Below are 10,963 nucleotides of genomic sequence, written 5' to 3' on the forward strand. Positions count from 1 at the left end.
CAAGTAAATGAGCTAAATTGCTGCTTTTCATGTCTGAAATTGCAAAAAGATCCATAGATCGTCGATGGGTCCCCCAGAAGGTGATGGGTATGGGGTGTTTTTAACGGCTTAGAACATTTAATGTTGTTTACAGTAATTTACAGTAAAATACATTTAGACATAAACAGCAACTCATTGTGGAACATACACGCATACTGGCAAACGTCGCAGCCTGATTAAGCGGCTGCAATGGGGTCCAGGTTTTTGTTATTTTCCTTTTTTTTCACTGTTTGCTCATATTGTTTTCAAAGTCTGTCGTATGCCAATTTGCAAGTGCTGATGCCAGTTGAAAAAAAAGTTATTGAATTATTTTAAAACAAGATACAAAAGAAACCAATGAGTTTATGGAATGGTTCTACAAAAAGTTGAATGAAGGTCAATGAGAAAAGTTGTTATAAGAGAGGTCATAAAGATGTGTATGTATGTAATATGATACTGGTCAAACGTAACAGAACTAAATTTTGAATCTTTAATTGGGCAGATTTATTGTGGTGTTAAGACCTGATGACATATTGTTTACAGTAGACATACCAACTAATTATAGTCACTGGACCATGGGCAGTACAGAATACTCTTTTTTTGGTAGTAAACGTTAGGACTGTTAAGTCAAAGGCAATAATTCGGACACCGTTCATTATTACCATTTTCGAACTTGACCGAGTTTCATAAAGCTCAGATAAAAACTGTAGCTTCTATCCGACACCGTTCATCCAATTGTTACATCATCGAATTTGACTGAGATCTCATCAATATATACATGCATACCAAGTTACATTAAGATCAGTTAAAAACTGTCGCCTCCATCGTGCATACAATAAATGTGGATGGACGGACGGACAGACATTAGAGATAAAAAAGATTCCACGAAATCCAAAATGACCACCATTTTCAAGTGTAATGTTTCATTAAATGCATACTTCTTCTTCTTAAAGTTCACACAAACTAACACCCATGTCCCTCAATCCCTGACTAACACAGATTTGAAACAATTACTTGTAAATTTCTTATCAAATTGTTTACCTGTTTATGACCTTAAAAATATTCGGAAACTTTTGGTAATTCCATAGAAACTATTAAGTACATTGTGAAAAATAGCTTGCCGGGCAAGGTAGTATACTCCCACTGGCAGCTCTGATTTTAAATAAAGAATATTTGGCAATGCAGTAACAATCACCAGTATGAAATACTGTATATACATTACAACGGGAATGCAACACTAGATACCTTTGGTTTTGATAGACATAAATATAAATGTGTCTGAGAATAACCCAACTACACGCTTCTTGTGTGGATGACATAGCGGACGTATAGGCCTGCGGATTCGCATAGCACATCAACGTCCTCTGAAGACTGGTTATAACTTATATCCAATGGAAAATGTAGCACTGTGTCACAAATTAAAGCCTAGAACACTTAAATGGCAACCGTGTTTAGAAAACTGAAGCAAATCGATATATAACAAGCCAGCCTATCACTCATTGATCGAATTATTCTTGACAATTATTGCCCTTGTTCTTGAAAACGCGTTCAATTTTAGCTCGTAAACACTCTAGAAGGTTGAATTAGTGACGGATTTTGACGAAACTTGGCATGAGAGTTTGTTATTACCCAAGAATGAACCCTATTGAAAATCAGAAAAATCGAAAACTATTTAGTATGACTTATTGGCTTTGTTCTTGAAAATGCGTTCAATTTTTAGCTCGTAGATGAAACTTCGTGTGACTGTTATCAACCAAGGCTGAACCCTATCGAAAATAAGAAGAATCGAAAAAATATTTAGATTGGGTTATTGCCCTTGTTCTTTAAAATGCGTACAAGTTTTAGCCTGTAAACACAAGGCCCTATTCTTGACAACTTGGTAATATTATTCAGTATTGCCCAACAAAGATCAAAAGAAGTGTAAGACTGAATATTTCATACTGGTAGTTGTTACTGTACTACCAAATATTTTTATTTAAAATCAAAGCTGTCAGTGGGCATATATTAGGCTACTTGCCTGGCAAGCTGAAAAATGCCTGAAAATGCAATTTAAACTATCACGAAATTGGGTCTGAGTGAAATTCTTAATTTTGCGTTGGACTTCGACAAAGTATTTTTTTTTTTTTTTTTTAGGTAGCCTAATTATATTTATGAACTTTAAAAAGTATGCCTTTTTTGAGTAAAATCAGCTGATATTAGCGTATGTGTATGAAAAACGAAATTGGACTTTCTAACAAATTGTCATATACAGAAGTTCTCATTTCCACCAGTGTCTTATTTTTCTTTAAAAAAGATATTTGGGCCTATCGATGTTCCTGTATTTCACCTTCGCTTAGGATACTTTCTGTGCAAGCAGCCTTTTAAGTTACGATAGTGCTCTGCAACAGATTCAGCTTACGGAAACAGACGAGAATTGCCGAATGCTTTCTGCAGTGACTGGATTTATCTCCCTTTAATTGCTATAGTTCTCAAAGGAGGGTGTATTCATTTGCTAAAAAGTAAGGTCATAGGCCTAGTAGGATGATCTGTTGATTATCCGTAGTTTGCCCTGGCCTGAGAAAGCGAGTCTAATTATGCGCTCAAATATTCATCATAGCACAGTCATATGTTCAGAATAGAAGTCAAAATGTCAGCCTTATAATATATTGGTTTGACAAAATGGGGAGGTAATAAAGTCTATGAAATTTGGTATGGATTGTATTCAAGTAGTTGAACATGTTTATAATATTTTTTGTTTCTCTTTATACCTCAATACATACAACTATCCAATTTCATGAACAGCAATCCGAGGTAGCCTTATTTCGATCACACGTTTTCTAGTTTCCTAGAGGTCTATAAAATTTTACGTGACCGGAAGTGGATTATTTTATAATAACACCAACTCGGTGAATCGGTTCTCAATGTAAACAAATCTCAACGTCAGTTAGCAACAAACTCAGAAAGACGATTTGGTGAATGTAGATAAGTTTTAATATTCATAAAGTCTCAATACCAATCTAATATTTGTTGAATTCAACGAAACGTAAGTAAAATTAGAAAGTAATTTTCTTTAGAACTTAATCATCATCTCCACATTTTGCCATGGGTAGAAGTAGATCTATGTAAAAAAAAAACCTCTAAACTTGATCCAAAAATGCAAAGAAAAGGACGGCCTGTCACTGTAATGGTTGACCTGAGGTACTATTTAAAAGGCCTATCTGTTCCAACCTGAAGAAGGAATGGGTTGGTGTCACCTTGTTGGCATTGATTGGACGAAATCAAGTCATACACTAGCCTACTATGTCTACAGTAACGCCATTTGGGGTTGCCAGTTCTCAACACCAAATGCATTACAGTGGTGTAACTATTCGTGCATAATAGAATTCAACACCAAATTTTGTCAAAATTTAACCAAAAAATTTATGACTTACTCTCTGCCCACATCAAGTTCTAAATCACATTTTGGCTATCATTTTTGTATGATTTGAAATATTAATCTCCAATCAATATTGCTGAGAGTCTTAGATTTTCTTTTGGTTGATGAAAATTCCAACCATTTATTGATTGAAAACAAAATTATTTGAAATAATGATTTTACAGAGGGAGATTTTCAGTTCAAAATTTCTTAAAGAGAAGCGTGTTCATTTCAAGTGCAAAATTTTCAAAACTTATATATTCATGGACCCAAGGCATTCTAAAACCATTGGTATGCACTTGAAAATCATATTTTGAATATTTGTGACATGAAAGAAAAAATTCAATTTAGAAGTCAATTTGGCCAGAGAGTAGAAGTTTCCTCAGGTATTATTTCAGAAAATAATTAAAATTGTTTTTTTTCAATTTTCTTTATGAATCCCTCACTTTGACCCATATTTCATGAGTAACAAACTTGAGTAACAGCGCCTGCATTTTAATGCGTCACCTTTTTTCGTGGACAATGTTTTTAAGATCTAGAAATAAGTCGAGAGAAACTCGTTGTATGAATACCCAGTGGTATAATTATCATTTTTTATTATTTATCTTTAATAATATTTCATTATAACAAATGACAATTCCTTCAAAGAACAATGATTTAAAAAATAAATAGTGACTAACAAAATAAGATAATGCTAAAAGTCATTGAAACAACAGAGGAATATGGCCCATGTTGTGTTCCACAGAATTTTTCTGTTGACACGGAATCCACAAGTTTATCACTTGACTTTGTTCATTGGACCATATTCTAGCAGAAGACACTTGAAATTCCGATTACAGCTTGGGATTATAAGGAAATTCGGCAAAATTGAGATGTTTAGTAATAACTGAAATCTGCCATTTTGTATTTGTCAAAGTATACATTAATGCATTTTACCTTGCTTGAAACTACTGGATTTATTCTACTAGCTGACATTGTACAGATAAGATAGATAAGTTTATTGTATCAAAGACGTCCATTAAAGGCATCATACAAAGAATGGTACATTTGAGAAAGATATAAAATTACAAAAATTACAAAATTCAACGAAAGGTAGATGATAACTTACATTATTGATATATATTAGTAATGCATAGAGAAAAAAATACATACTTACAGAACATGGTAAATCTAATATAAAGACAGAAAATAGTATAGCATAAATTTATATATAACAAAAAATATAAAACGATGAGTCGACTTCTAATAAAGGGAAATATAAATCACACGATAACGTGCCAACAGCAGGAAAAGTCCATGCAATTAGCTACGTTTCGGGACTAATCCCTTCATCAAGCGAAAATAACAAAAAAGGTGAGATAGGTACTATATCTATGATGAACAACATTAAATTTATATAAGCTTATATATAGTACCAATAGACACGGTAAAATATGGGATATTTAATGCATATTGAGATACAGATAACCCATGTTTATCAAAACAAGCAAATACGGAGGTCTTTCGCACATGTGAATTATTAATCATTTCCGGAGATGCATGAAAAATAGATTAGCACGAAATTAGGTTACTTGACTGTAATAGTATTACTGGTCAGAATTCTTACCGTGGGATTTTGAATTTAGTGTAGCAATAAGCAAATACAACAGTGATTCAGTTTAATCTCTGAAACATAGGAAGGCCTTTGAGCTGTGATAGTAAATAATACACAATTAGGCATACCTGTGTTCCAGTTAAATGTTTGAAGCAAAGGAAGGGGCTATACCAATGAATGTACCAAATAGACAATTACCTGTATGTGTGGACTCTCCAAAAGGGATGCCTCACAAATTTAGGTTAGGTTATTATCCTAGTTCTTGAAAATGCATTTAATTTTCAGCACATAAACACTTAAAGGTTCAATTGTTGCAGGATTTTGACAAAACTTAGTTATATGGCTTGGTAGCACCACAAAAGTTTGAAAGAAGTGTATGAGTGAAGGTTGAATATTTCATACTAGTGATTGTTACTGTACTGCCAAATATTTTTATTTATTATCAAAGCTTCCAGTGGGCCTATTTTATCTTGCCTGACAAGTCAGCTTAAAAGTTCTTAGTACTGTCTTGTATGTTTCAATTCAAGTTTTTATATTTATAGAAATACTGAATAATTGTCCAAATATGGGAAAGAAGGTTAAAAAGGATGAAAAGGCTCCCCCAGAGGATGTGGTAAGTTTGTCATGATTTAAAGTTGATCAATGTCATCAGACTTCATGGTCAAAATTTCAGCTTGTTACTTTTTTTTCATTATCCGCTAACCATTTTCACTTCGCGAAGGACAGAGGTTTTGTTTTGTCAAGCTCAAATAGTCCGGCCTTCATTACAAGTCAATCCTACAGCGAGCCGATGATATATTTCTTCATAGTTTTCATAATCTATTATATTATTAATATATACCGCATAGATTTATATTCATATACTGTAAAATAGATCAAAAAAACCACTGATAGATAGCGTAATTATTTTTGATGACCACATGTCATAAAATCCATTCAAACACCGCACACCAAGTTCCATCATTGCATCACGGCAACCATCAAGCAGGGTTAAAAAATATGTTTCGAAACAAACGGTGCTAAATGTGTGGCAACAAGAATTAAGGGACACTATTTATTTATGTATGTTTGTTATCGAAATGTCCATTCTTTTTTTTTTTCGAAATTTACACACCTTCCTGAGCTTAGACTGCAGTAGTTGCAGCAACCATTCAACTTCTCTAGACCTTCTGTAGTGGCAACGTGTTCCTTAAATATATATTGCAAAAGCGGAAGTGCCACAGTTCAACATGTGCAAAAAGTCGAAAATCGGCTCTAGAAGGCAAATTTTTGCATCGATTTTCTTCGGGTTTTCATTTTTACAATCTACCTGTAATTTCTGACCTGATATCACTTGAAAAATTTCGAAATTTGAAAATTCGTCGCTCACTTTTTTCGATCAAATTTTTCAATTTTTTTGCAACTTTTTTGCTTTTGCATCGATTGATCTGAAATTTAATATGCAAAGGGGCATCACTAAAGTTAATAATATGTAGTTGCCAAATATTTAACTTTACTTCCGGTTTTAAACGGGGAATCAATTGAATGTACAATCCACTTCCGGTCAAATTTTCGCAACTTCCGGTTTAATTTTTTCAAAGTTTGAAAGCTTATTTCTTGTGACCTTGACCCTTGATGACGTTGACCTTTTGTAGGTCAAAGGTAATTGACCTTGGCTATCATTTGATACTTTGACCTTTGACCTCCGACATGTACTTCCGGTTTTATAGCTATCGGTAAAAAGCCAAATTCACAACTTTGGACTGCTCTAGCACGTGACCTAATTAACCTAGAGGGTTAATTTTTTCGGTTTCCTAATGTGCTTTTCATGCACTTTACATAGATATAGAACAATTGCTTTTTAAAAGCAAATTTTCAAATTTGAGTTTTGTTTTACCATATTTGTGTCTTTTTGATCTTGGTGTATGTATATCTTATGACCTATTTTATGTAGAACCTTGATATTTGGAATACAACTAGACACTTTGAATATGATTTCACCCATGACAAAAAAATTGGGGTGGGCGTGGCACATCCGGGTTGAATTACTAATTGTTTACATTTTGGAGCTGGGGCATAACTCGCATAGGATACGTTTGTTAAAAAATGGACTTTGCACATAATTACCTCATCCTTTTGGCCAGTTTGTGTTAACAGCTCAGTTGTTTCAGCTTTATAGTTCCAAAAAAGGAACGGGTTTTAACATTTGGATATTTTCATTTTTCAATTTTGACCTTTGTTGACATTTGTTGACCTATATCTTTTGACCTGAATAATGTAGAAGCTTGAAATTTAAAACACAACATAACATTTGGAATATCAATTACCCTATGCAAAAAAAATTAAGGTGGGCATGGCACATCTGGGTTATATTACTCATTATTGACATTTTTGGCCAGGAGCATAACTCGCAAAGTATACGTTTGTTCAAAATGGAACTTTGCATACACTTACCTCATATTGTGAGCCACTTTGTCTTAGAATTTCGGTTGTTTCCGCTTCATAGTTCAAAAAAAGGAACAGGTTTTGGAAATTCAAAATTTTCAATTTTTGACCTTGACCTTTGTTGACCCTGACCTTTGTAGGATCAAACGTCATTGGCATTGGCTATCTATTTATACTTTTATATTTGCCGTCCTATGTCAACTTCCGGTTTTATAGTCGTGTGGAATTTGAAATTTTGATGACGTATATCTCTTGATCTTGACATTTTTAGACCTTCTTCTTTACAAGATCAAAGGTCATTGACCTTGGCTATCTGCTGATACTTTCATTTGTGAGGTCTGACTTCTACTTCTGCTATTAGAATCTTCTACAAAATGAAAATTTCTCAACTATAGACTGTTCTTGCGCGTGATCTAATTATCGTCGAAGGTTGATTTTTTCGGAGTATTTTGCATTTTGCTACATTTGCAAAGTCCCACTCTGTGCCATGTGTGGCTCTAGTTTTTTCTTTTTTCTGCAATATATACATTATGGTCATGTACAGTCATTTGCAGGGATTTGCATGTGATTTATTAACAGAACAGGGCATTGTATCTATATTTTGTGTAAAGCATTCGGAGGACTCTCGCAGATTGCATTTGTGAGAGTCCATCTGGATTCTCCTGGATTTGGATGAATGTTTAGGCCTGTTGTTAGTTTCTGTTTTTTTATACGCCCACATGAAATGAGGGGCATATATTGTTGTCACCCATTTCCGTCGGTCCGTCCGTCTAGAAGGCACAATTCTTGACGGATGTTGACGAAACTGGGCTTGAGTGTTAGTTATCACCCATGGATAAACCGTATTGAAAAACAGAAAAATTGAAAAATAATTAGTATGAGTTATTGCCCTTGTTCTTGAAAACACGTTCAAATTTTAGCTTGTAAACACTCTAGAAGGGACAATTCTTGACAGATTTTAACGAAATTTGGCTTGAGTGTTTATCACCCAAGGATAAAGCCTATTGAAAATCAGAAAAATTGAAAAATATTTAGTATGAGTTATTGCCCTTGTTCTTGAAAACACGTTCAAATTTTAGCTTGTAAACACTCTAGAAGGGACAATTCTTGACAGATTTTAACGAAATTTGGCTTGAGTGTTTATCACCCAAGGATAAAGCCTATTGAAAATCAGAAAAATTGAAAAATATTTAGTATGAGTTATTGCCCTTGTTCTTGAAAAGAACTTTAAAATTTAGCTCTTAAGCACTAAAAGGCATGATTCTTGCTGGATTTTGACAAAACATGGTTTTATTATTCATTACCGCGCTGAAGGTTGAATATTTGTCTTCTAGAGTTTTCACGAGCTAAAGATTGAACACGTATTCAAGAACAAGGGCAATAACTCATACTCAATATTATTCAGTATCGCCCTAAAGAGTTCAAAAGAAGTGTATGACTGAAGGTTGAATATTTCATACTGGTGATTGTTACTGTACTGCTAAATATTTATGTTTAAAATCAAAACTGTCAGTGGGCGTATATTACCTTGCCTGGCAAGCTATCTTTTAAATTATTATTATTATTACAGTTTGATACATTATTGGTAGAGAGTCGACAAGCAGCAACTGTAGTATTAATGTTAAGTAGTCCTGAAGAAGATGTTCAAGCAAAAGCCTGTGAAGCCATTTATAAATTTGTTGATAAATGTAAGTTTTACCCACCAACCTTTAGGACCTATGTGTTTGCATCTTCTAAGCTTCTATAATTATAGCTGAAATTCGCAGCATGGAATAGATACATTCATGACTCTTTTGTTCAAATGGTATGCATACAGTAAAACATATTTAATTTATGAATTGTTTTTATTATATTGGTTTTAAACTTCATTGACATTCTTGATTCAGACTAAGGCTTTCCTCTAATACCTACATTCTCTAAATCATATTTTTAATGCAGGTGATGAAAATAAAAAGACTTTGATGGATTTAGGAGCAATTGAAGCATTATTGAAACTAATGGCAGGTGAAGATAGAATCTCTAGAAGAAATGCCTGTATGGCTCTAAGTACTATGTGTGCTAATTGTAAGTTGATATAAGAATTTATAAATATCAAGATTTTTAAGTTCAACATGTTGTATTCAGCCTTAAATGATAAAACTAGACAAACATTTAATTACAAGTGATATATTATAATTGTAGCTGATGTAAGGAAATATTTAAGAAAGAGAGAAGAATCTATACCAACACTTGTTGCTCTGTTATCTCCAGAGGGTAAGTGCTTGGCTTCAATTTGTATCATCTATTCTGTTACATACTAGGTTTATGATGTATCATGTAACAGAAAATTTTCCATCAATCTCAATCTCTGTCAAAATTATACCTGAATGGACAATGGACAATGGACATTATCGAGATCAAATTTCGATTTATGCACAATTGACAAAGACTGAATGATATTTGAAAGTGTGCTACATAAACATTTTTTCATAACTAAAAATAGATGAAATTCAGAAATACTGTCATGCATGTAGGAATGCAAATGTTTAGTTTTATTTGACTAAAAAATACCATTCTAATGTTTTAGGGGTGGGTGAAGCTAATTGCTGAAAGTTGCAAACAAATATTTGTTTTTATTGCATATTTGGATTCCAATTTGTAAGCTTAAAATAAAATATGACTCAAAGGACTCTACATGATATTTTTGTGCATTTTGTTTAAGTAATTTCAATCTAATACAATATTTCTTTAAGATTCATTATATGTTCTAAATATTTTATTTCTTCTTCAGAAGATGCAGTTGTTCATGAATTTGCTGCCTTGGGGTTATCTGCCCTTGCTCAAGAGTTTACCAGTAAAGTGGCAATAAATGAGAGTAATGGACTTGAACCACTAGTTAGATGTCTGTCCTCTAATGATCCTGATGTTCAGAAAAATGCTGTTGAAGCTATTGCTCAATTAATGTTAGATTACCAAACTCGGTCTAACATTAGAGATTTTGATGGATTAGCTCCTATGTTAGAATTATTGAAGTCAGAGTATGCTATCATCCAAAAGTTGGCTCTGTTGGCCTTAGAGAGGGCATCTCAAGACAGTAAGTTATCTTATTTGTTTTATCTCTATTCATATACCATGATTCAATGTCAATCTCTATTCAGGCTGATGATTTAGTTTATTGCCAATTGGAGCTTTTCATCATGTGACTACAAGGATATGATATTTCTATTGGAATCGGTCTGTATGTCCACAAGCTGGTTTCGTGACAGACGTGACGTGATCACCCAAGAAAGAACCATATTAAACATCAGAAAAATGGAAAAATATTATTGCCCTTGTTCTTGAAAACACTCTAGAAGGGACAATTCTTGAAAATGCATTCAATTTTGTAGCCTGTAAACACTCTAAAGGCACAAATCTCGACAGATTTTAAAGAAACTCAGTGGAATTGTTTGCCATCACCCAAGGATGAACCCTATTAAAAAGCAGGAAATCGAAAAAATATTAAAGTATGGGTTATTACCTGTGTTCTTAAAAATGCTTTCATTGCCTCTAGA

General features: G+C 33.4%; 1 protein-coding gene across 1 annotated transcript; it reads left to right on the plus strand.

The window, feature by feature from the left end:
* Nucleotides 1-2,925: 2,925 nt before the first annotated feature.
* Nucleotides 2,926-10,484, plus strand: LOTGIDRAFT_185937 (hypothetical protein; the record flags this gene model as incomplete). Its single annotated transcript, XM_009049039.1, has 6 exons — nt 2,926-3,040; nt 5,549-5,619; nt 9,001-9,118; nt 9,369-9,494; nt 9,612-9,683; nt 10,201-10,484. Coding segments are annotated over exons 2-6 (648 nt in total), but the record flags the coding sequence as incomplete, so codon positions are not given.
* Nucleotides 10,485-10,963: the final 479 nt, after the last annotated feature.

The sequence above is a fragment of the Lottia gigantea genome, assembly GCF_000327385.1.
Source record: "Lottia gigantea unplaced genomic scaffold LOTGIsca_13, whole genome shotgun sequence".
Taxonomy (NCBI): Eukaryota; Metazoa; Mollusca; class Gastropoda; family Lottiidae; genus Lottia; species Lottia gigantea.